This window comes from Myxocyprinus asiaticus, chromosome 40 (genome assembly GCF_019703515.2).
Source record: "Myxocyprinus asiaticus isolate MX2 ecotype Aquarium Trade chromosome 40, UBuf_Myxa_2, whole genome shotgun sequence".
Lineage (NCBI taxonomy): Eukaryota > Metazoa > Chordata > Actinopteri > Cypriniformes > Catostomidae > Myxocyprinus > Myxocyprinus asiaticus.
In genome coordinates this window covers 19,411,056-19,438,875 of record NC_059383.1, presented here as the reverse complement: position 1 = coordinate 19,438,875, position 27,820 = coordinate 19,411,056, and the positions used below count along the sequence as shown (strand labels likewise).

At 38.1% G+C, this 27,820-nt stretch overlaps 1 protein-coding gene across 1 annotated transcript; it reads right to left on the bottom strand.

Moving 5' to 3' along the window:
- Window positions 1-20,693: 20,693 nt before the first annotated feature.
- Window positions 20,694-27,820, bottom strand: bfb (complement component bfb). Its single transcript, XM_051680354.1, is given in 14 exon segments — window positions 20,694-20,718; window positions 22,663-22,711; window positions 22,908-23,000; window positions 23,211-23,342; window positions 23,950-24,114; window positions 25,149-25,179; window positions 25,182-25,270; window positions 25,371-25,466; window positions 25,634-25,807; window positions 25,974-26,129; window positions 26,215-26,433; window positions 26,777-26,813; window positions 26,816-26,863; window positions 27,718-27,820. Coding segments are annotated over 13 exon segments (1,290 nt in total). The 5' UTR covers window positions 26,840-26,863; window positions 27,718-27,820.

Sequence of the window (27,820 nt, the reverse complement as noted above, 5' to 3'; positions counted from 1 at the left end):
TCCATGGTCAAATCAGTAGTTGAATTAGTTAAATTATTTAAATCAAATATACAATTAAATGCTGCATCAAAAATATAGATAAAGTGCATACACAAAGCAAAAGATTAGACCTCATTTAGGGTAGGTCAGCATCACCTAGAGAATTTCATACTTAAGAGAGTTTCTCAGTGAACCTAAATAGTTTAATAGGCTGAGCTAGGAAAAATCAACATACTGTATATTGTATGTTGCACAATGGTTTAAATGCTAAGGCTAAAAAGGTCTTGAGAATGGATTTGTGAACTGGTGGTCAGGGGCCTCCCGCTTATTTTGGTTACATGCACACCTTCAACTACAGACCTCATATGCTGGCTTGCGAAGTGTTGGATTATAAAACCTTATATGGAAATAGCTAGGTGAGCTAAATGCATCAAAATCACTCTTCAGATACATGTCTCACATTATGCTGATTTCATATCTAAGAACACTTTTTTGTTATTATACTTTATTATACTTTTATGTTCTCTGAACCACATTGATTACATTGTTATATTTTCTTATTTATCAGTGTCTGATGAATCATCAGACATTAATTATTGACTGTTGTTCAATTATAGTGATGATAAATGGTTATTATTAAAAAGAAGTTAATCCAGTATACAATAGGAAGAATGCAGGTAGAGTCTGAGCAGCTTGATCTCATTCGTCGATATTCGTTTAAAACATTTAAATATACTTATTTACATCTGGATAGATGCTGAAACATTCAATATGGACATTTTGACAGCATCCAAAATGAAAACATTTTAATGTATTCATTTCTAAATGTAAAATCTTTGCAATTACATTAGAAATATATTTGTCAGGGGCCTGGGTAGCTCATCGAGTATTGACGCTGACTACTACCCCGAGTCGCGATTTCGAATCCAGGCCGTGCTGAGTGACTCCAGCCAGGTCTCCTAAGCAACCAAATTGGCCCGGTTGCTAGGGAGGGTAGAGTCACATGGGGGTAACCTCCTCGTGGTCGCGATTAGTGGTTCTCGTTCTCAGTGGGGCGTGTGGTAAGTTATGTGTGGATTGCGGAGAGTAGCATGAGCCTCCACATGCGGAGTCTTGCACTCATGCACAACGAGCCACGTGATAAGACGTGCGGATTGACGGCGCCAGCACGAGAACCTACTAAGTAGTGGGAATTGGGCATTCCAAATTGGGAGAAAAGGGGGTATATATATATATATACATATATATATATATACATATATATTTGTCAAATATATTTATAAGTATTTGTGCATTTTTATAGATAATTTAGAAAAATGGCAAAAGGGAGTTCAAAAGTAGTCCAAATGATGAGTGCTGCATTCATTGTGCTCCCTGACGTCATACAATAGCTGAGTGAGGTAGAGAGTCAAGTCAGTTTTATTTGTATAGCGCTTTTCACAACACACATAGTTTCAAAACAGCTTTACAGAAAACCATGCTTTTACAGAAAATGTAGCTGTAATATATGTAATGTCTTAAAGTCATCACTGTGCAAGAAAGTAGAATGGAATTTATTAATAACATCAAATCTTCTCCTGATCCACTCTGTAAATGCACTGTTCCTCAACATTATAAAACTATGTTTCAGGGTTTACACATAAGGTACACCCAACACATTGCATCTGAATGTATCAAACTGTTCGCTCAAGCACAGCAACTATCAAACAGTCATGACATTAGAAACATTCGCAAATCAAACTGGTTACTTATAGTTTTGCGATCGGTCCAAGTGTTTTTAACTGCCCCACCCTTCAATAACAATAATAAGTTACTTTGCAACACTTAAATCATATTGTGACTGGTTTACAAGCAATCCACACTGATATGAGCCGAAAACACATACAATCCACACAAAAGTTTTCTGAATACGCAAACATAATACAATCCATGGTGATGTTGGGTGCTTTAACAGGCCAAAGCAGAGAGGCTGGTCTTCAAATGTGCGACATCTCACATCTTCCATGTTTGTATACACACAGAACGGCATGTGTTTCTCCCAGTCAGTTGCAGCAGCAGAATGAGATGCGTTTTTAAAAGTTGCACTTGTACCGCTCTTTAAACGCGGCACACTTTGTTGGAAACACATCGAAAACATTAAAGACATCCATCTAGTGCATGTTTAAATTGACCATCAGTAAAAATTAAAACAGATGGGTGCAAAAACACAGTCCAGGATGCATTTATACTCAAAAGAGAAAGACACAGAATGGGGTCTTATTTTAAGAGTTATAATTTGACATTGAGTCTTTTAAAAGCATGGCAAGATGCATGATAACGGTCAAAGCTGTTTGTCTAGTGCATGTTTATGGTGAATTTTTTTTAAAATCCAGATAGGGGCATGAAGGTGCCCTGTGTAAGTCCATTTTGCTGTAGATTAATCTCCCATGACAGGCCCATCTCTCTCCTCTTCACCTGTGACCGACTGTGAACACCAGTGGGCGGGGCCAAGGGTGCAATGACGAAAAACAGGCATTGATGTCTTGTTGGAAGCAGTCCTATGCAGATGTATTTAGTCCTTGTGATGTCACAAGTTCCACAAAATGATCTTAAAAATCTTTTGATCTGAAGGCGTATGCTTAAATGTTTGAAATTAGTTTTGTAGACAAAAATATAATTGTGCCACCGTATTAATTTATTTCATTATAAAACTAAAATGTAATTAAAAAAAAAAAACGTTTTTGAAATTGATGACTTGGACCAAATAATAAAGAAAAGCAGCCAATAAGTGCCCAACATAGATGGGAACTCCTTCAATACCGTTTAAAAAGCATCCTAGGGTGATACCACAAGAAGTTGGTTGAGAAAATATCAAGAGTACATGTCTGCAAATTCTAGGCAAAGGGTGACTACTTTGAAGATGCTAAAATATAACGCAATTCTGATTTATTTTGGATTTTGTGTAGTCACAACATAATTCCCATAGTTCCATTTATGTTCCATAGTTTTGATGACTTTACTATTATGCTAAAATGTGGGGAAAAAAAGGATAATAAAAATGAGTGTTTCAAAACTTTTGACCGGTAGTGTGTGTGTGTGTCATATATATATATATATATATATATATATATATACATACACACACACACACACACACACACACATACACACACACACACACACAAACATACATACAGTTGTGCTCAAAAGTTTGCATACCCTTGGAGAATTGGTAATATATGTACCATTTTTAAAGAAAACATGAGTGAGCAGGTAAAACACATTTATTTTATTTCTTATGGGATTCATATTCAACTGTAGGTTATAACAGAATGTTATAACCTACATAAAACAAAAACATGGCAACAAAGAAAAAAATGAAATGACCCCTGTTCAAAAGTCTGCATACCCTTAGTTCTTAATACTGTGTATTGCCCCCTTTAGCACCAATGACAGCGTGCAGTCTTTTGTAATAGTTGTCTATGAGGCCCCAAATTCTTGCAAGTGGTATAGCTGCCCATTCGTCTTGGCAAAATGCCTCTAGGTTATGCAAATTCTTTGGTCGTCTTGCATGAATCGCATGTTTGAGATCTCCCCAGAGTGGCTCGATGATATTAAGGTCAGGAGACTGTGATGGCCACTCCAGAACCTTCACCTTTTTCTGCTGTAACCACTGGAGGGTCAACTTGGCCTTGTCCTTAGGGTCATTGTTGTGTTGGAAAGTCCAAGAGCGTCCCATGCGCAGCTTTTGTGCAGAAGAATGCAAATTGTCTGCCAGTATTTTCTGATAACATGCTGCATTCATCTTGCCATCAATTTTCACAAGATTCCCCGTGCCTTTAGAGCTCACACACCCCCAAAACATAAGTGAGCCACCACCATGCTTCACAGTGGGGATGGTATTCTTTTCACTATAGGCCTTGCTGACCCCTCTCCAAACATAGCGCTTATGGTTGTGACCATAAAGCTCTATTTTGGTCTCATCACTTCAAATTCCAGTGTGCCAGAAGCTGTGAGGCGTGTCAAGATGTTGTCGGGCATATTGTAACCGGGCTTTTTTGTGGCATTGGCGCAGTAAAGGCTTCTTTCTGGCAACTCGACCATACAGCTAATTTTTGTTCAAGTATCATCGTATTATGCTCTTTGAAACAACCACACCGTCTTTTTCCAGAGCAGCCTGTATTTCTCCTGAGGTTACCTGTGGGTTTTTCTTTGTATCCCGAACAATTCTTCTGGCAGTTGTGGCCGAAATCTTTCTCGGTTTACCTGACCTTGGCTTGGTATCATGAGATCCCCGAATTTTCCACTTCTTAAGTGATTGAACAGTACTGACTGGCATTTTCAAGGCTTTGGATATCTTTTTATATCCTTTTCCATCTTTATAAAGTTCCATCACCTTGTTATGCAGGTCTTTTGTCAGTTCTTTTCTGCTCCCCATGGCTCAGTATCTAGCCTGCTCAGTGCATCCACGTGAGAGCTAACAAACTCATTGACTATTTATACACAGACACTAATTGCAATTTAAAAAGCCACAGGTGTAGGAAATTATCCTTTAATTGCCATTTAAACCTGTGTGTGTCACCTTGTGTGTCTGTAACAGGGCCAAACATTCAAGGGTGTGTAAACGTTTGATCAGGGCCATTTGGGTGATTTCTGTTATCATTATGATTTAAAAAGGAGCCAAACAACTATGTGATAATAAATGGCTTCATATGATCACTATCCTTAAATAAATTTTTGCATGATCAGTCATATTTTCAAAATCTTTCACAATTTCTGCCAGGGTATGCAAACTTTTGAGCACAACTGTACACACACACACACGTACGTACGTACATACATACATACACACACACACATACAATAATTATACTAACTATATTACACTACTCTCTCAACACCCCACCCGAGAGCCCTCCAAAAACTCCAAATACTGGCCCCATTTCCGGATAAAAAAATCCAAGCCACCCTGTCTTCCTTAATGACACCACCTCATAAGCCTCCACCCTCCCCACCTCCGTGCACCACTCCGGATATGGGGGCACACCAGCTGACCTCCAAACCCTAAAAATAACCTGCCTGGCGATCATCACACAGGTCAGAACCCAATTCTCTATATGACTATCTCCCACATCAATGACCGCCCCATTGCCCAGAACACAAAGTCTGGGGCAAATCGAAACCCAAGTGCCTACCACTTCAGACACAAAATTCTGAACTTTCAACCAGAATTTCTGGATCTCACCACTACACCAAAAAACAAGGCCCATGTCTCCATCCTCCGATTGGCATCACCAGCAGGTGGGTATGTCTTTAAGACCAAGCCTATACAATCTAGAGGGGGTCCAATAAAATCTATGCAAAATTTTGAATTGCATAAGACGCACCCTTGCATCTCTAGATGCAGACTTAACGTTTTTAAGAATTCTAGCCCACACTCCCTCCTCCAATACCAAGTTGAATTCTTTCTCCCATACTCTCTTGAGAGAAGTTAAAGCTCCGTCCCCCAGACTCTGAATTAACAGGGAGTAATACACTGATGCCTCATGACCTTTTCCAAAAACAGTAATCACCTCTCATAGAGTATCTGCTGCTTTAGGGGGGTTGTGTGCTACTCCCAAAGACAGTACAAAGCAGATGGCACAGTTGTAAATACCTATAAAACTGAGATCTGGGGATCCCAAAATGTTGAACCAGATTTTCAAACAATCTCAACACTCCACTCTCATATAGATCACAGAGTGTAGTAAACCCCCTTCCAATCCACTCCGACCAGCAGAAAGGGGACTTACCAATACACAATTTTGGGTTCTGCCATATGCTTGAAGCAACATTTAAATAAATGTCCGAATTAAACACTCTGGACACTTTTGTCCATACCGAGTGTACATGCGAAATAACGGGGTGTGACTTATCTTCTCTGGTTAGTTTGATAGAGAGGCTTTGCAATGTTGAAACAGGGGCAAGAACTTCCTGTTAAATACCAAACCAGGGAGGGGCTCTCTCAGATGGAAGAGACCAATGAGCCAAATTGATTGAATAGACTGAACTCATAGTAATAAAACAAAATCTTGGGTAGGCCTTACCATTCCAAAGGAAGGACTTCACTATGCTATCAAATTGCTTGAAATAAGAGAAGGGAACATCTACAAGGAGAGATTGTAGCATGTAGTTAAATTTTGGAATACAATTCATTTTAATAACATTAACCTTCCCAATCATCATAAATGTAATGAAGCCCACCTGCCCAGATTGCTCGAAAACCTTTTTATTAAAATCAGACAAATTTGCTGGGAATAAAATCCCCAAATACTTAATGCCCTGTTTGGGCCACTGGAAGGTGCCCGGCTGGAAAGCCGTTACTGGACAGTACACTGTCAGAGCCAAAGCCTCGGATTTAGATCAATTGACTTTGTACCTTGAGAACTTGGAAAAAGAGTTAATAGTTCTGTGGAGGCAAGGCACAGATCTAGTAGGGTCAGAGACAAATAATAAAATAACATCTGCATAAAGCAGAAGCTTATGTGCCATGCCTCCCGCCGTCACCCCTGGAAAATCATCCTCCTTTCTTATCGCGGCTGCTAATGGTTCCAGGGCAAGACAGAACAATAATGGGAAAGAGGGCAACCCTGCCAGGTGCCCCTATCCAGATTAAAACAATCTGAAATTTATCCATTTGTTTGTACCACTGCTACCGGGTGTCTATTAAGTAACTTAATCCAACCAATAAATGTACTCCCGAACCCATACATTACCAAAATCTTAAAAAGATAATCCCATTCTACCATATCAAATGCCTTTGCAGCATCAAGTGAGATGGCAGCGACCGGAGACTGATCATTCGCTACTGACCACATGATATTGATGAAATGCCTAATGTCAGAAGAGCTACAGCCCCGAATAAACCCCACCTGATCTATATGTATAAGAGATGTCATAACTTTACTTAATCTGTTAGCCAACATTTTTTACATCTAGCTGGATCAGGGAAATTGGACGGTAACTTTTACACTCGCTTGGATCTTTGTCCTTTTTAAGAATCAGACTGATACGGGCTTGTGTCATGGTTGGCGGAAGCTTTCCATTCTTTAAAGATTCCATATAAACTTCTAACAAAAGTGGAGCCAATTCTGTAGCATAATATCTAAAAAATTCAGCGGCAAAATCATCTGGCCCCGGAGCCTTGCCTGTAGGCAAGGCATTAATTACCTCGTCAAGCTCCTCCAAGTTTATCTCAGAATCAAGATAATTTTTTTGCTCAGTCGTCAGTTTAGGGAGTTCCAATGGTTCCACAAATTTTCTAATATCTTCATCAGTAGACGAAGGCGTGGAACTATAAAGATCAAGATAGAACTCTTTGAAAGCATTATTAATATCAATGGCTGAGGTAAATACAGTGCATCCGGAAAGTATTCACAGCGCTTCACTTTTTCCACATTTTGTTATGTTACAGCCTTATTCCAAAATGGATTAAATTCATTATTTTCCTCGATTCTACAAACAATACCCCATAATGACAACGTGAAAGTAGTTTGTTTGAAATCTTTGCAAAATTTATTAAAAATAAAAAACGAAAAAAAAAAAAAAAAAAAAAAAAAAATCACATGTACATAAGTATTCACAGCCTTTGATCAATACTTTGTTGAAGCACCTTGGCACCAATTACAGCCTCAAGTCTTTTTGAGTATGATGCTACAAGCTTGGCACACCTATTTTTGGGCAGTTTCTCCCATTCTTCTTTGCAGGACCTCTCATGCTCCATCAGGTTGGATGGGGAGTGTCGGTGCACAGCCATTTTCAGATCTCTCCAGAGATGTTCAATCGGGTTCAAGTCTGGGCTCTGGCTGGGCCACTCAAGGACATTCACAGAGTTGTCCCGGAGCTACTCCTTTGTTATCTTGGCTGTGTGCTTAGGGTCGTTGTCCTGTTGGAAGATGAATCTTCGCCCCAGTCTGAGGTCTAGAGCGCTCTGGAGCAGGTTTTCATCAAGGATGTCTCTGTACATTGCTGCATTCATCTTTCCCTCGATCCTGACTAGTCTCCCAGTTCCTGCTGCTGAAAAACATCCCCACAGCATGATGCTGCCACCACCATGTTTCACTGTAGGGATGGTATTGGCCAGGTGATGAGCGGTGCCTGGTTTCCTCCAGACATGACGCTTGCCATTCAGGCCAAAGAGTTCAGTCTTTGTTTCTCATAGTCTGAGAGTCCTTCAGGTGCCTTTTGGCATACTCCAGGTGGGCTGTCATGTGCCTTTTACTGAGGAGTGGCTTCCGTCTGGCCACTCTACCATACAGGCCTGATTGGTGGAGTGCTGCAGAGATGGTTGTTCTTCTGGAAGGTTCTTGCCCTGAACAACCAAAACTCCACTTTCCATGACAAAATAGTATTATATCTGTATTTCAAATGGGTCTGAGGCCATCAGACGACATTCGGCGCTTCAGCTCTGCCTCTGCACTTTTAATATTCACTTCCAACTCCACGAGTTCATGTGCTTTGCATTTTTTGGTGAATAAGGCATACTTTATGATCCGTCCCCTAAGAACAGCCTTAATTGCCTCCCAAGCCATGCCCACAGAGGATACTGAGGAACAGTTGGTCTCCATATAAACATGGATTTCAGTCTTTAACAATTGTTGGAAATCAGTATTTTGAAAAGGGATACATTAAAGTGCCAACTATATGATTTCTTTTCTCCGTATGTGGCAACATCTCTAAACTCACCAGGGCGTGATCTGAGACTAAGATGTTTCCAATTGAGCAATCCACAACAGATGAAATGAGGGACTTATATATATATTCTAGAATAAATCTTATGAACTGATGAAAAAAAAAAAAAAATGTATAGTCCCTACCAGATGGGTTCAAAAGTCGCCAGATATCTGCAAGACCAAGATATTTACACATCCTGTGAAGTGTCACTGTTGCTCTAGTGGGCTTACACACTTTTGCTTCACTATGATCAAGGACTGAGTCCATCAAAAGATTAAAGTCTCCTCCCAATATTATATCAAGAGGGGTGCCAGCGGCTTGCAACTTCCCTTCAAGATCTATAAAAAAAGCCCTGATCATCAGCGTTAGGTGCGTAAATATTAGCCAAAATAAGACTTTGCCCCTGAATTTCTCCTAAAACAACAATGATTCTTCCTAATTTATCTTTAATCCAAGACATTTTAATTGTAAATGTTTATTTATCAGTATAATGACTCCCCTACTCTTACTTGAGCCTGCACTAAAGAAAACATGTCCACTCCATATCTTCCCAAATTTTTCAGCTTCCTGTGAGGAAAGATGTGTTTCTTTAAGAAACACTACATCATATTTCTTACGCTTAAGAAATAACCTTCCTTCTTTTTATGGGGTGCCCCAACCCATTCACATTCCATGTGAAGAGAGATAACCTACTGATATTAACATTTGACATATTGATATAATAAAAATAAATTGTGTCAAAAACAAGATTATACAGACCACATTCCCCATTAGTGCAACAATCAAACCCCAAACAAAACAAACAGAAAAAAGAAAAACGTGTGCATGCCAATTGGCGTCAATCCCTCTAAACTCAAAAGGTCCATGTACACATACGAGAGCCCAACCCTCCCACCCCCCCGACAACTTTCCCATCGGATTGAGGCAAAATTACATAACAGAAAATACTTTGTAAAACAGACCCCAGCCAACAGGTAGAATAAACAAAAAACATGTAGATTCATTCACAGAACTGTCTTGAAGGTGTGTTCCTCCACAAAACAAACTCCAGCTGATATAAAGCCGTTCAGTTTCCTCGGACAGACAAACAAGTGTTACAATTGTTCAGTGAGCTTGCTGTTATGAGTGCAGCAGATGACGTAATCATTCTAATGTCCCTTAAAAATACTCCACAAAAACAAACTCCAGCCAAAAGGAGACATAAGCACAAAGAATGCACAGATTCATCCACAACACTGTCTCGAAGCAGTGTAATTCCACAAAACACGCTCCAGCCACTAGGTGGAACCAGTATGAAAAGAAACATAATAGGCAGTTTTAACAAAATACACCATTGACTTACTCAGCCTGTCAACTTGATAAAAGACGTCCTTTATGTGAGCATGTAGATATTTTGCGGTCATCCATAGTGTCCATTCTCAATCTGGCCGGGAACTTCAGTGTAAAAGCGGTCTTCCGTCAATGCAAAAGTTTCTTGCAGGAAGTGTCATTCCACAAAACAAACTCCAGCCGGTAGGCGGAGCCAACGCAAAAAGAAACAAAAATGGTGCCCAGCTTCCTCAGACAATCGAGTCACTGAACAGCGAGTTAGTCCACTAATATAAGAAACATCAAATGGCTTACTCAAATGTATTTATGAAGGAGAGTGCCAGTTTGGGACATGTAAATACTTTGCTGCCGTCCTTGGTGTCTATTCTCAGTTTGGCCGGAAACATCAGTGCAAAAGCATCTTCCGTTGATGTAAGAGTTTTACATTCCTTGAACCGATCGCGTTTCTCTCGTCGAATTCGCAAAGTCCAGGAACAAGAAAATATTGTGATTCCTCCAAGAATTGAACAGGGCCTGTCTCCCTCAGCAGATCTCTGAGCCGGGACTCTGTGAGCTTGCTCGATTTCCAGTTTATGGCCTGTTATGTCGAGCAGACTCGGGAAGTCATCAAGGAATTTCACCATTTCTCTGCCTTCTTCATGCTCAGGAATTCCAACAATCCGTATGTTATTCCTTCGGTTCATATTTTCGAGATATTCCAGTTTTTCCAAAATGTGTTCCAAGTCTGTTTTGGACGCGGGAGGATTAGCGGATAATTCCCTTTCCGATGACTCCAGATAATCGATCTGTTTCTCAACATCTGTCATTCTTGTGACCAACTCAGAGAATATTGTTTCCATCACCGTAATTGATCAACGTATTACAGCGAGATCCTCCAAGTCAGCAACAACTTTCGTCAGCATCACCGAGATGTTGGACAGTTGACACTGAATTTCTTCTCCCGACGTGCCGTCCAAATTGAGTCCCTGGCTCGCAGGGCCGCCAGAGGCCTCAGCTTGAACACGTAAGTGTCTTTTAATGTCTCCAGAGTCTGATGATTTTGACTTCTTTGCCATGTTTACCTCAAAGAGCAAGTATGTAACTGGGTGTATCGAATCTCATCGGATTATAACATGAAAATACTTTAAAAAACTAGCAAAGTGCGCAGAGCTCGCAATCACACGTCTGCTTCTCGCATGGTGTCACGTGTCCTCTATATTCCCTGAATTTAAAGTATAGAGACATTAGAATGTTATTCTTGACTTCATAATTCATATTTTTCATATAGAACATTATTAAATTAAATCTATTCTATGAGTAAATTCTTCACTGTAGCTAAGGCCTTGTGTATACAGTATTCTTCCACATCTATATTTAGGGTCCAAGTACAGAGGACATTTAGTACTCTTATTCATTGGTTTTCTTATTCATCTTTCTCCATTGTGAAATTTGCCGCACAGACTGAGCTGGGCTTGAATAGTCCTCTGACCAACTTTGTGCTCTCCCATTGAAAACTTCTAGGACCATAGCAGCTGAAAGTAATGTTCATGAAATACAAAAGGTGTACAAACAAAACCGCTATGACGAAACCTTGTGAAACCTTTTTGTTGCAATCATAAAACACTTTCACAAGACTGGTAAACATGACTTTACAAATTTTTGACTGTTTCTGTGAATAAAGAACCTACATTTGTGAAAGCCTATATTTATGACATAGGGGAGAATAGGGAAGTTGTCACTAGGGCTATTTCTCAATAACAATAGTAACTAGTTTGAAGCCCTCTAAATTAGAATAATTTTTGTGAATTCTAACCTACAAGCAAAATTCCAGTATTATCATTTGTTTGCTATAGCTGTTGGGTTAATAAGATCAGATTAGATTTTCATCTTCAAATGGCTGTGTTGCATTTAACATTATTTTACATATTTAAGGAATGTTCTGGGTTCAGTACAAGTTAAGCTCAATCCACAGCATTTGTGGCATAATGTTGATTACCACAAAAATGTATTTTAACTCATTCCTCCTTTTCTTTAAAAAATAAAAAGTAAAACTCGAGGTTATAATGAGGCACTTAACAAATGGAAATTTATGTGGCCAATTTGTGGAGGGTTTAAACAGAAATGTGAAGCTAATAATTTTATAAAAGCACTTGCATTAATTCTTCTATTAAAACTTATGAATTATTTGACCTGTACATTTGTTTAAATTGTCATTTTTACAGTCAATTTAGGGTTTAAGGGTTTGTTGACATTACAGCCTCATGGAAACTAAGTTGTAAAATTGGCTATAACTTTACACAAAAAAAGGTTTGTAAGTGATTTTATCACATTAAAATCTTGTTTACACGCATATCCTTTATGTCTTGTGGCTATACTTTTGAAACAGTGAGTAGGCCATTTTAATTTTCAGAAACTGGCCTTCATTCACTTCCAATAAGTACCTCACTGTAACCTTGATTTTTGCTTTTTTGAAATTACTTTGTGGTAATCAACATTATGCCACAAATGCTGTCAATTGAGCTTAAATTGTTCTGAACCCGGAACATTCCTTTAAGACATTTCACCAATGATATGAATGTCATGGAAACAACCAACTTGTCCCTGTTGAAATCAGTGAAATCTACAATATTCTCTTAACCACTCCATCGCAGAATGTCTTAAATGATTACCAAGACTTTTGCTGATAGTCGCTTACAACCTTGAATGTGCTCTTCAGCTACCAGGAATGTTTTATAAATATGGTAGGTAAAAGACAGTATCATTAAGTTCAAGAATACAATCATGTGGTTAAAAGTGCTGTGTATTTTTTTCTGTTATAATTCTAATAAAGACTTGTGCAGAGGCAATGCTGCACATTAAAATGTAAACATTGTGGCATGTGACTCTTTCAACATAGCTGTTTGTTTGCCAACCTAGCAATACTGAGTTTGGAACCTCACTGCACCTTTAAATGAATAACACAAATTACACTTTGCTTATAATAAACTGGATTTTACTGCACAATTTTTTGCATAAACAAAGACTAGCAATTCTACTGAAAAAGGTCTTAATATTTCAATCGGAAAAATAAGAAAAATGTTCCATCAAACCAAACTCAGTTTCAGACCTCTTCTGCTAATATATTCACAAGAATGTAAGAGGGTTCCCTAATGAGTCATTTTCAAGGTGCTGTTTAAGAAATTAACATATTTGTGGACTGAATAGATTTGTATGGTAATCTCTGGAATCTGCATCAGAAAGGGGGTCCAAGCTGTCATCACACTTGTTCTTCACTCCCCAGCTCACGACACCAAGCTATAAAAGGTCATTCAGATATTAAAAAAAAAAAAAAAGCGGCTACATTTTTCTCAGCACCTCTCAAATTAGTTTTGAATTTAACCCTGTATTATAGTATGCACCTGATATGAGATGACCTTGCAATTAATACTGTTTTCATAACAAATCAGCTAAAAATGTAGAAAAGGTTTGAAATCTCACCTGAAAAATGTGACCATTGTTATCCACATAAGTGGCCCCACCAGAGTCACCTGTTACAAAATGACATACAGCGCAGGGAACTTTATATTTGCATCATCATATTTAGATCATTAATGACATCAACACGTCTATACTGTGTTGATGGTGGCTAAAACAAGTGTCTATTAAATCCATAAACGCAAAACTATTTATAGATACAAAATAGCTCATTTTGTCAGTATGAGAATATGTGAGTTTGATATAATTATGCATTTGTTCCATCCTATTCCAAATAGACAACAGTAACTCTATTCCTTAAGGTTAGTTCACACCACAACTGAGCAGAATGAAGATTAAATTACATTCTAATATTTTACCAATTATAATTTTAATATCTACAAACAGGGTTGGAGAGTAACGGAATACATGTAACGGGATTATGTATTTAAAATACAAAATATAAGTAACTGTATTCCACTGCAGTTACAATTTAAATCATTGGTATTTAGAATACAGTTACATTCAAAAAGTATTTTGATTACTGAAGAGATTACTTTGCATTTTATTGTCATTTGTTTCATTTAATATTTAGTCCTTTCAGATGGAAAACATTTATCCATATAAATGCGATCCAAAGTGCATTTGAACAGCGGTGAAACACTTTATGAATTGTTACATTCATACGAGCAGACAGAGAAGTAAGTTTGAAGTTTGGAGCAGAAGAAATAGAAATAAACCTTGTGTAAATTGTCAGCTTTACGCTAAACTAAAATGCTATTTCTAGCCATTGTACATGCACGTTACCAGGCATGATCATATTTTTTTATCAAGAAAATTCATGTTGAATCATAATTTCTTTTTTTCTAGTAAGACCTTTGATATTAGGGCAAAAATCATATTCTTGATAATTTTTGTATTGTTTCCTGTATAAATATCTAAAAATCCTTAACAAGATTAATTAGATGTATCTTGTTTTAGAAACAACACTGCATAAGATATTTAGGTTTTTCAGAGAATGTATTTTTAACATGTGTATTTTGTCTTACTGTACTGGCAGAGTTTTTATAGTCAAAACAAGTGAAAAAAAATCTACCAGTGCTGAAGATGTAATCCAAAGTATTTAGAATACGTCACTGACCTTGAGTAATCTAACAGAATACTTTACAAATGACATTTTACAGCATGTATTCTGTAATCTGTAGTGGAATACATTTCAAAAGTAACCCTCCAAACCCCGAGTACAAATAATCCTCAATAAATATTCTGTGCTGTTGTGTCAAGTCTAGTTCTTTTTTTTTTTCTTTTTTTTTTAAATAAAGACAATATTAAAGGGATAGTTCACCCAAAAAAGAAAATTCTTTCATCATATAATTACCCTCATGCCATCCCAGATGTGTATGACTTTCTTCTGCTGAACACAAAGATTTTTAAAAGAACATCTCAGCTCAGTAGGTCCATACAATTCACATTTTGAAGCTCCAAAAGCATAAAGTCTGCATAAAAGTAATCCATATCTTCAGAAGTGATATGATAGGTGTGGGTGAGAAACAGATCAATATCCTTTTTTACTATCATTTTCCACTTTCACTTTCACATTTTTCTTTTGTCCTTAGCAATTCTCATTCTTAGTGCATATCATCCCCTACTGGGCAGAGAGAATTTATAGTAAAAAAAAAACTTAAAGATTGATCTGTTTCACTCACACACCTATCATATCACTTCTGAAGATATGGATTTAACGAGTGGAGTGTCATGGATTACTTTTATGCTGATTTACGTGCATTTTGGAGCTTCACAATTTTGGTACCAGTTCACTTGCATTGGACCTACTGAGCAGAAATACTCCTAATCATATATAAGAAATTCTTTAGTTCCGGTTTCCTGTTAGTTTGTATTCCTCCTGTGGTTTCATTTTTTGACTGGTTTTCCCCTGATTGTTTCCACAGGTGTTCTTCCTTCACTTGTTTGCCCCTGTGTATTTAAGCCCTTGTTTTTCCCGTTTCCTTTGTCAGTCTTCACATGTATTGTCATGTTCTGTACCTGGTTCCCTGTGTTTTGTTTTAATTTTTTATACTGAGCTAATTTGTTCATCTTTTGTTTCCATTAAAAGCTGCACTTAGCTCCTCCATCCTCGCCTGCCTCATTACAGAAAAACTGACCCTACAAAATGGATCTAGCAGCTATGTTCACTCTATTGAGCCGGGCGGATTTACCCATTAGGGAATACTCCCTTGGGTACAGTGCCATTGCCAGCCTCACAGGTTTTGAGGACTCCCATCTCAAGGCAATATACCGAATAGGTTTAACTTATTACCGGTGGAGGGAATTGCCTGAGATGGGAGACTACACATGGAGGGAATATGCGAGGTTAACCCTGGACACACTTGAATCAGAGGAGGATCCTCTCCCTACTCTGACCCCGGCTTCAGTGGTCTCGGAGGTCCCTTCCACAGTGAACGCCCCTTGCTCGACACCTTCCACGGCCCCTGTCTTCAAGTTGAATGATCTGCCACTGATGTCAGTGCATAGGGCCATGAAGACCCTAACTCACAAATTGTCAGCGACCACACCTGCCATGGCCAACGAGCCAGCGCCCACCCCAGCCAGCGTTGCCAGCCTCATCCATCCTAGAGCCAGTGTTGCCAGCCTCGCCTGTCCCAGAGACAGTGTTGCCAACTTCAGCCATCCGGAGGAAGAGAAGAAAGGCTTCTGTTTCAAAGTCCCAGAGTCTTCCACGGCTCCGCCCCCCAGAGTCTTCTCCTCCAGCTGCTCCGCCCGCTCCCCCAGAGACTCTTACAGCAGCACCACCGCCTGACCCTGTCTCGGCCCTGCAGCTGCCTCCCATGCCTCCTGACCCAGTCTCCAACTTGAGGTCACCTCCTTGGTCTCCTGGCTGTCTGCCTGATCTGCTCTGGTCTCCTTGGTCTCCTGGCCGCCCACCTGATCTGCTCAGGTCTCCTTGGTCCTCACTCCCACCGGCTCTGCCTTGGTCTTCCGAGCCCTCAGCTCCACATCAGCCCTCTGAACCTCTGGTTCCAGTTTGGTCCTCCGAGCCTGCAGCGTCGCCCTCCACTTCAGTCTCAAGCCTCCCTAACTTTGCCATGTTCCTCTGCTGCCCAAGTGCTCCCTTGAACTGCCCTGAACTACCCGTTTTCCCCCACACCCCATGGACAATTTTATTTATTTTTTGATAGCATCTGGAATCCACTCGTCACATATTCCCTGTTTTTTTGTATTGACTTATGTTGAAATTCTTGTTTAGTTCCTGTTAGTTTGTAGTCCTTTTTGTAGTTTCATTTTTTGATTGGGTTTCCCCTGATTGTTCCTCATTCCCTTGTTTGCCCCTGTGTATTTAAGCCCTTGTTTTCCCTTTTTCCTTTGTCAGTCTTCACATGTATTGTCATGTTCTGTACATGGTTCCCTGTGTTTTGTTTTCATTTTTATTCTGAGTTACTTTGTTCATCTTTTGTTTCCATTTAAAAGCTGCACTTAGATCCTCCTACCTTGTTACAGTTGCTCCCAACCCTGGTAACAAAGCATAAAAGATTAGACCAAAAATTCATTGAGAATTAAAAATGAGTGCAACTCTGATTTCTTATAAACTAGCGCTTAACCAATATTATGAAAGATTTTATGTCTGTTATTGATTTTATTTGAGATGGTAGCATGTTCCAGCGATGGGAACCCTTCACAGAAAAAGCCCTTATCCCTTGAGTTTTTCTGCGATAGTCAACCCTACAGTTACCATTCGCTGTGCTCTTTATTGTTCTACCATTCTGTCTATTTAGCACCTGTGGAGACATTTAAACACATTTTATGTAGGATAAATTTTAAACTAAGAAAATGTTTTATTAAAATATTGCAATAAAGCACATGATTAGGCAATTGGAAGCCTGATTGTAAAGTGATATATGATTTACTGTGGATTCACTTGTTTGAGTCCAAACTGTAATGCAATATGAAATGAGACAATCATTGCATGCATAAAAATCTGAGCCGCCTGCATTGAAATACAGTCCAATATATTTGAAACAATGTTAGTTAATCTTTACCTATTTTTGAGAGTTTCTGTATGTCTATCAAATGTGAGTTGAGAATCTAAAAATAATACCCAAGATCTTGTAAATTAGGTCAAGCATTACATCCGAACTCGGTAAGGTGAGAGCTGAACAGGTAACTCAAACACCACAAGGCAGAAACTCAAAGAATCACCTAAAAGTAGTTTAATTAACCTTGCAACAATGAAAAAAACAGGATGCATATGCTAGAGAGTGGTTTGTATGCCAAGACCAAAAAGGTCCTCGGAGTGCACTTGTGAAAGATATGATTAGAACTCCTATCTCCTAACTTCAATATATTTAACACAGAGTTGACAAGTATGCTTCAAACCATCACCACGAGTTTTTCTTGCTACGCAAAGTGTATAAAACACAGCTTTATGGTTTAAAGTAACATGCATTACAATTACACTTCAGATACATATCAAACAGTGTGCTAGTTTCATGTCTAAGAACAACCTTTTATAAGACAACATTCATGTTGATTATAATTGTATATTTTCTGATCCATTTTGATTATATTTTATAAATCTATTAAAGCAATTTAGAACAATTAGTGACAACTTCCAAGCCACTAATTTCCACTCACTTCAAAGACCTCTGTTCACTGCTAATCACCTAATTATTCTACCTCTATGGTACTGACAGTATAGTCAAAGGATCACCAGTTTCAGTAACAAAATAGAACTTGAGTACGAGCAAAATATAGTGCAGGATAGAAACGGTTTCATGACACTTCAAGATCAAAAGGAAAAATAATCCTCAGGTGTCAGATTAGAAATAAATAAACCATTACCTTTCCTTGTAGCTTGATTGTGATGTTTTTTCTTGATCATGTAACATTGTCCTCTATCATTCCTGATGTGAAATAAGCTTCTACAAGGTCTTTGCCAATTAGAATTTCCTCTGTAACAAATTCATGGAGAAATATGTATAAACTGACAGGGATGTTGGTATGCTATACACACACAGTGCTGGGTAGATTAGTTCTGAAATGTAATCCGGTTCTGATTACAAACTACACAAGCTTAATTGTAATCAGCAATGTAATCTTTTAGATTACTCATTGCATATTTTGATAAATCTAATAATTGATTTTACATATAGTAAATACCAATTAAAACTTCTTTCATTAAACAATAGCAAACAAAATCAAACAAACACTAGCTATTTGTTAGTTGCGGATTAAAACAAAGGTGCTTAAAAGGTCATTAAAAGCACTGTTCCCCTAAACAGAAGACAATGCAAACACACTGGTATTTTTTATTTTAAGAATTGTTTTTTTTGGGGAAATTAGGAATAAGGATTGGTCTTTTTATTATCCAGCTTTGAAATCAATAATGAGAGATTATCTCTATATATGTTGCAGAAAATTATTAATGAGAAGGTTTGGCCTTGACAGGTGCTTTTTCTGCCATCAAAAATGTTTGTTTACAATGTTTTTACAGAAGAGTGTATATATACACAGTATAATGGGTTGGTACCTCACCATGTTTTTTGCATGTTCCTTCACTGTCTGAAAGTTTTAGCGCTCCATTTGTGGCCTTGGTGCAGGGGATTTAGATCGGTCTGTACAGATCACAGGATATTGTTTCATTCATTTTTCTTATTTTAACATACCCCAAGGATAAATTACATGTTGATTAGCTGTGCTCCTCACCAAAGATTAAAACTCCTGTCTACAGCTTTTTCCAACTGTATAAGAGCTACATCAAATTTGTAATATTCCTGTATCCTCATGTGCTGTTTTGCTGTGATGTTATAGTCAGGATGAGGTACAGTATGTATCATTTCACTTTAACATCTGAGAAAGAAAGATCATTTATAAGGTTAACTCTGCTGAGCATGTGCAGTTAGGTTTCTCATTAATTAGCTACAAAAAAAAAAAAAAATAGTTGAGGACATAATACTACCCTGGCCTTTATCCAGCTTAATATGTACTGTATCTTATTAGGTGTGTCATCATGTCTGAAGCAGTGAGCCACTGTCAAGATGTAAATTGCAGTGACTAACGACCTCAAGCGTTTTCAACTTTTTGAAGGACACTACATAAAAAGAAGAAAGATTCAATTTCCTGTTTTTACCTGTTCATCTCTGTTGCCTTAAGACAACAACAAATCTGTAAGCTACTCTTTGCAAGAGATAAAGGTAACCAGAGATTCACATAACTAAAGGCACTAGTGCACTGATGCATTTATCTACAGTATATTGTTTGAATGTAAAACATATGATTATGCTCACAGTAACATCAATCTTGCCAACCAGGGATATGCACAGCATCCGTTTCTGTCAGATTCTTGAATCACACACAAGTCTGCAGTGGTGTCCTCATCTATTTCAGGAAGTATGTACATAAGAACAATCACTTATTTCCTTAGGTCAATGCCTAAAGTTGCACTCAGCAATTTTAGTTTTTCTTATGATGGACTTACAGTACATTGACACCTAGCAGCCAGCATGCAGCATCACACAGAAGTTCTCACATTTGTTCAGTACTCACTTTTGGGAAACATCTCAGACAAAGGAAGCTACAATAGGTGTGTTCAACTTTTACTGCACCTTGCCTTTTGCCAATCTGCAATATCTGCCAATTGCAGCAAGTAGGTAGGCCTACAGCTGCAGGCCGTAGATATAACGTTAGGTGTCTAGGAGTGGAAGAGAGGAAACACAGGAATAGATTCATTCAATCCTTCAAATATTATCGTTAGAGTAGACCATTCACTGGAGTGGAAACAAACTATTAAACGTAGCACTTCATTAACATAACATTTCAAGTAGTGGGTAAAACTAGAGGATATTTATACAAAGAGAACTAATGAGTGAATGGAATACAGGTGAGAATAATAAACAGATGGAAGTGATGAGGGCAGTGCACTATGGGAAATGAAGTCCGGGGAAAAACTTCAAAATAAGAGTCCTTAAAGAAAATGAGGGAGAAAGACTGTGACAGTAGATCTATAAATGGGGGCGAAATCTCCAAAAGGACGGGTATACTCCAAAGGGGTTTGCACCAACTCCAACAACAAAAGGTGACGTCACTTCCACACAGGGTTAGGAAAAGGGTTAGGCAAGTAGGTATAGCTGCAGGCCGGAGATCTGGGGGACAGAATCTCCAAAATAGGATGGTTAATAATACGCTGTTATTTTTGTCTGTGAAACACAAGAGAAATTGTGAAGAATGTTCGCATAATTTTCTTTTCTTCAAAGTTTGACCACAATTATGAAGCTTCAAAAAGGACAAACAAACATATAAACTACCATAAAATACCAAAATATTCCATATTAATTTTATATATTATTCCATGTTAAGTGTTCTGAAGCCATACACTAGCTTTGTATGAGGAATAGACCAAAATTTATCACTGAAAATCTTTCCTTTCAAATCTCAATCGAGATTACACACATACAAACTGGCACTACCACATTCAGTTCCGATACAAGCAAGAGCCAATTGCATTTGCCGTCAGTGATGTTAAACATGCTGCAATGTTTTAACAATGACATTGTCAGGAATACTCAGACTCGAAGATGGTGTTGAACCCAAAATCAGGAGTTTATTGCAACACAAAAACCAACAGGTGAGTGGTAATCGAACAAATTGGTTCGGACATGTAGAAGGACTGAGTTAATTCTGGATATGGATATTCTTAAGGTGGCGAATATACAACTGGGTGTTTACGTTGGAGAGGACAATATTGGGATCACTGTAGTGGATGAGAGAAATCGCTTTGGGTCTTGCGAGGACATATGGAGGAACATGTTAGGGAGTCTGTATTTATCGAGACCAGACAATGATTGAAAGGAAAATGGGGTTTAAGTAGAAATGCTGATTGACACGGTGATGAGAGGCAGGGGCAGGTGATCAGTAATCAGGAGAGAGAGAGGGTTGAGTGAATGTGGCAGGAAATTTGATTTCTGAGCTCCGTTGGAGGTGGAGGCTCCTTACATAAAGCTATGGTGACAGAAGACTTGATACTATACAGTATATATTACATAGTACACAACTTGTATGGACTACTGTCATGATATTTTTTTATTTTTTTATTTTTTTTAGCTTGACAGTCATGGTTACTCTGAACTTTGTTGTATAGAAAAGAGTTATGTGATGAATCTTCACAATTTCTTCTTTTGTTTCTCACAGAAAAAGTAACAGCACACAGGTTTGGAACGACATGAAGGTGAGTAAATAATTACAGAGTGAACTATTGTTTTGATTCAGGACCACCTCTATCCACCTTTTTTTCCAACATGGAAGTCAGCAAGTGGTTGCATTTCCAGTGTTGTGCCGAAATGTGACTCCCCACCAGATGCTTACTCCCCACTACCTGATTGGTCCCTATCCCTAAAGCCCTCCCCTACACCTACCCCTCACCATAAGCATGCTAGGGAGCCAGAAATCAGCACAGGTGTCGTGCCTGACTCCCTAGAATGGTTATGGGTCTGCGTTTCTCCTTTTCTCTCCTGGTTGTGTAAAGTTTGCGGTAGCCATGACAGATGGAGCAGAGGACGGCCCGTTTTTGCGCCTGATATCTCATTAATTGATAGTTCCCATGGTCGTCTGTCTGCATCAGTGCATAATGAAACGATGGCACAGCTCAATAAATTGTAAAAATAAATGCACTCTGAAACAATGTGTTTATATAATTATTAATAATAATATGATGTCATATATTGTCAGCTTGCAACATGAAGCAGCATAATGTAGTATTTTTGTATCACTGAAATAGCTGGGGGTGGCTTATACCGAAAGAGATCCACATTCAATTTAAAATGTTAGTTGAAAAATAAGGTATTAATTAATGATGTGCAAAACAAAGCCCAGCACCTTATATTAAGCACATAAATTTTCTATGATTTCATAAAAATTAAAGTCCTTAATCAGTGAAATAAAAATGCCTATAAATAGACATAGAAGTAACCAGGTACCAAGCATCACGTCAAATGTCTCCTGCAGTTCGTCCAAGTTTTTAAGTGCTTTTCTTACTTTGATACTAAGCCATCTTTGTATGGAGTGGTGGTGGTGTAGTGGACTAAAGCACTGAACTGGGAAGTGGAAGGTTGTTGGTTCAATCCCCACAGCCACCACCATTGTGTCCTTGAGTAAGGCACTTAACTCCAGGTTGCTCCAGGGGGATTGTCACTGTAAGTTGCTTTGGATAAAAGCATCTGCCAAATGTAATCTTTATTTACATCAGTTCCAACTCCAAAGACATAAAAGGCTGGAAAGAGAGGAGCAAAATGAAATCAATAATAAAGATTTCTTAACCAATATGTGCACCTTTAGCTGTCCCTGATGATACTCTTTGGGAATGGAGACTTGTGGAAAAATAACAAAGGTCAACTGAACTTTCCTTACATCATAAACACACCTCAAACTTACATTATTAGTACTAACAATTTGATTAAAATGCTCACCAAATTTCTTCTCTCGATTGGGATATTTTTGGGTGACAAGATATTTGATCTGTTGCACTTTAGGTTTGGGATCACCTACCATGTTTGTATAATCTATGGAGTGGGATGAGATATAAATTACAGTGACTCTTTGACAGTTTGTTTCAAAGTTGATCTCTATTCTAATTTGTGACAAATTGGTCCTTTTGTTAATGTATTCATTTTTCTAACAAAGGTCAAGGCCCTTTAATTAATAGCAAAAATACCTTGTAAGTATATTTATTTAATTCACTGAGATGGATGTAAATACTGTTAAGTCAATACCATCAGTGAACATTATAACCACATGCTGGGTCCGAAGGAAGCCCTCCTTATCCTGGATTTCCTCTATTTTCAAACTCTCTAAAAGGTTTGAATATGCTTTGGCAATACTTGTCCCTGATTGTCCTCCTTTAGCTGTTAGGCACAAAAACACCAGAATATAAAAATGCTGCTCACGTATATTAATGAGCATATTGCTAGATATTGCTAGATTCTGAAACCAAATGATAGTCGACTTCAATCTTTAAAAAAAAATAAAAAATTCAAAGCTTGGATGTTCCAAGCTTTTTGGAGAATTTGTCACAGTTCTTTTTATTTATTTAGGCTGTCTCAATTACTTCTGTCTCTTCATGTAATCCCAGACTGACCCGATGTTCAGTGGGGGGCTCTGTGGGGGCCATGCCATCTGTTGCAGGGCTCCTTGTTATTCTATTCTATTTGCAAAAGGAATGTTTGGGAGTATAAAATGTATATTTCTTATTGACACACTAAAGTAGCAGATATAAATAACCATCTTAAGACAAATGTTTTTGTGAAACATCTTATATTACTTATTACATATATATATTTGTAGTTTAAAATTAGTTTTATTTTTATTCTTAGATGAAATAGCAATGAACAAATAGATTTCCATCAGTGATGTAAAGGTCAGTACATAGTACATCCTTTCATCTGTAATAATCTGATCATAATCTTATCAATGTATACAATAGTTCTCAGTGCCTGTCCCAAAAATACTTACTTTCATATTTAAAATTGTCCAGGTCTTCAAAAATCTTTACAAGTTTTTCTTTATCATGAATATTCTTGAAGTTCCTCATAGAGACTATTGGTGTAATATCTGTAGCAAACATCTGGATCTCATATTTTGGGGAGACCTGGAGGTAACTATTCTTTTGGGAAAGAGCATTAAGTATTCAGAGTTGGAAGCTAACTCTGTCTGTTATCCAATAAAAATGCTGGATTTCAATGCAGTGTATGTAAATGACAGCATGAACACATACAGCACAGTGCATTTGTGATATTTGAAGACTAATAAAGAGAGTAAAGGGGCATCAATGCAGTGTGTTTTTTTTAAAATTATTATTATTTTTATTTAGAGTCCCACAGACACCCACACCAATTCCTACCCCAAAATCTAACCCTAACCTTCCCTTACAAAAATTAACCATGGTTTTACAGAAACTATAGTATAATCTTAGTATTTTGAAGTAAAATCATAGTCGCCACAAAATTAAAGAGTTACAATATTAACACCATATTACTGTAGTAACACCATGGTTAACTGCATTAAAACTATGGCTTCTGGCAAACAAACAAAAAAAAAACAAAAAAAATACATGTTTACTACAATATTACTATAGTAAAACCATTGTTAATTTTACCTGCATGTGAGTTTAATTGTGGAAGACTATTCCACTCCTGAAACAATGCCGGCACCTGCTATTGAGGGGGATTTTAACCAGGATGTGGAGGCTGAAAGGCAAGTTCACCCCCAAGTTCTCATATCCCAATAACGCTTCTTATTCAAGCCTGTCATTATTTGCTATTATTGACGTAACTTTTATTAAATTAACATTAACTGCCATTAAATACTGTTTTAACTCTTGCCAAGATTTTAGAAAGGCTGCGTTACCTATAGCAGTATCCAAAACAATGCCTAAATAGCTATTTGGTTATTGGTTAACATTAATCTATAGATCATGCGGCCTAGGTGACATCAGCTATCCTTTCAGAGGAAGAGCAAGTTTTTACATTTTGATGAAAAATTACGAAGACAAACTTTTTTTTGGAATAACATGCACGGACAAACATGTACAACAAGATGAACGTGTATTAAGAGGGTAAATACAATATATTTTGATTTCATGTTGACTTATGATGCATACAACAAATGCAGGTAAATCAATTCCTTAGATTTCATATCTTCTCTATAAGTTTTTTTGATGACATCTTTCGCCTGGTCAAAATTCAGGTTTCATTAATGCTGTCAGGTGCATCCACAGCAATGTAGATATCAAGTTTTCCACCCTGATGCATTGTTATTTTCTTCCCAAGTTGATCTGAAGACACAAAAAACACATGTCAAATGCTTAAATTTGCTGATTAAGTAAAAAACAAAAAAAGTATGATTAATGCAAGTTTCAAGTCACACAAAGTTACCTGTTTGTTCATATTGTTGTGAAAGCTCTAGATTTCTCTTTAGAGAACTGCTGAAATCCTCTGATGCTCCCTCTGGGGTGTCATATGTGAAATCAGCTTCATTTGCATAACAATGATATTAGAGGTGCAGTATCTAGCTAAGCTTATTTTCACTAGCTAAATCTTATGGCCAACTGTCTTAATTTTAAGAACATGTAGATATAATATGTCATTTCATGCACATGGTTTTGTAACTTCCATAGGCTTTAAGCAAGAAGGCTTACCGTAACATTCTGGCTCTGTCCCTGACCAATGACCACCATCCTTACAGACTCGCTCTTTGGAACCGATCAGGGTCAATTTATTTTCACATCTGTATTTGACTTTGTCATCAATATTAAATGTGTGGCCTATCCTACTTGTACAAGGGGGGATGCCGGGATCAGGACAGTGATCAGCTGTGAGACAGAACAGTGAGTGTTTTGGGATCTAACGAACTGATTTGTTTGTGGAAACTGCTCAGTCAAACAAGCTGTGTGGATAGACTGTGTTCCCTTCTCTTGATCAGAAAGATTGTTACTGAAGTAGTTACACATTCATGGTAAACTGACACTTATTACTCACAGTCACATCCACAAACTGGTGTGCTTCTACTCCACTTCCCATTAAGCTTGCAAACATGGAGCGCTGAGCCACATATTGTATAATCGGAACGACATGAGTCATTGACATAGTAGGGAATCGCCTCTCCATTTTTAAAAACACGATGACCCATGTGACCTATAGGAAACAAGCACATCTTGAAATCACAGATAGGAAAATGTGCAGCACTCTGTTTCAAAATATGTAAGGGCTTGTTTCTTACATTTGCACTCTGCAGGTTTTTACATCTGTTGTGTTGACTTTGTCTCCCAGAGTCCATCTCGACAAAGCCGTGTCTGAACAGTTGGGTAATAACATTTTGGACAGTACCTCAGAATACTCCCATCTAAATAACCATTAGATAGAACAAAGCTCCCTCCAGTAATGCCGACATTATCCTTGGGACATGACCCATGTCCTCTGGACATGGAAGATGGAGCACCTATAGTGAGGACAAACAGATCCATGGAGGAAAGCATTTAGAATTTTATAAATAAAATTATTTGAAGTTATTGAAAGACACTTTGTCAAAGAAGCATCACAGGACAGTTTGCCAGCTGTTGCTGTTTCACCTCAATCTAAACCATTTGAGCCAAGCCAATTTACAAGATGAAAAAGAAGCCTTATAATTAGCCACAATTTTAGATAGCACGCATTTACACAGATTATTTGTTTGCAAACTTTCTATTACAGAATCTTCAAAGGTAACAAATTTTGACATATTTTTCATGCTGAAATATGTTTTTAGTATGCATTGATCTTGAAGTTAAGTCAAGAAGGCTTACCTGCAATAAGAGGACATACTGCAAGTTCAACTGCTGTCAGTTCAGCCGCTGCTTACACTCCATGATGCTTTTATTCCTAGTCTTAAACTAAAAAGAAAAACAAAGATGCAAATGAACATGGGGCATATTTTTATAGAGGGGTTTCTCAGAATATGTTATTTACACTGTGTTGTCAATGTTTCACTTGATGAAGAAATGAAGAGGATCAGTTTAGCAATGGTGTCGCGGAGGATCTCGTGTGCATGCATGGACCATCGGATTTCCGGGGGATGGACACCAGTTGTGACTGTTATGCGTGAGGGTGAAGCACATTTTTTCTGTTCTGTGGGTTATTAAGGATTTTATGGTTACATCAGTGTTGAATTGTGGTCTATATAATTTAGCCTCGGGTATACAATTTTTCTTTGCATGTCAATATGTCACACTTTAATATAAGTAAAATTACTCTCCTTGTGGAATGTTAATGGGCTGGGGCACCCTATAAAAAGAAGGAAGGTTGTATCTTTTCTTAAGCGTAAAAAATTTGATATAGTGTTCCTTCAAGAAACACACCTTTCTGCACAGGAAGATGAAAAACTTGGTAGAGCATGGTGTGGTCATGCGTTTTGCAGTGGTGGTTCGAGTAAGAACGGGGGAGTCATCACATTGATAAGTAAGCATTTACAATTTAATTGTCTCAAACAGATTAAAGATTGTAATAAGGCTTGTAGCTCTTCAACAAAGGAGGAAGCGAGAGATGGTGAAATCCAACTCAAAGTGTTTTTATTTTTAGAACCCAAAACTCGCTTTTTAGCAAACTCAAAACCATACAGACTCTGGGTGTACGTATGTGCAGCTCTCTCTCCCACACTGGAGTCTGGCTTGCTCTTAAATCTGTCTCCACTCTCACTGCAATGACAAACAGCTGTTAGAGACAATCAATGACAGCTGATGACCCTCACTTTTTCTCATCTCCCGATCTCGCTCTCCAATCACAAGCCAGCGCTCGACCAAGCCCCTACCACCACATACACCGATCACCCGACTCAGGCCAGGGAGCCATCC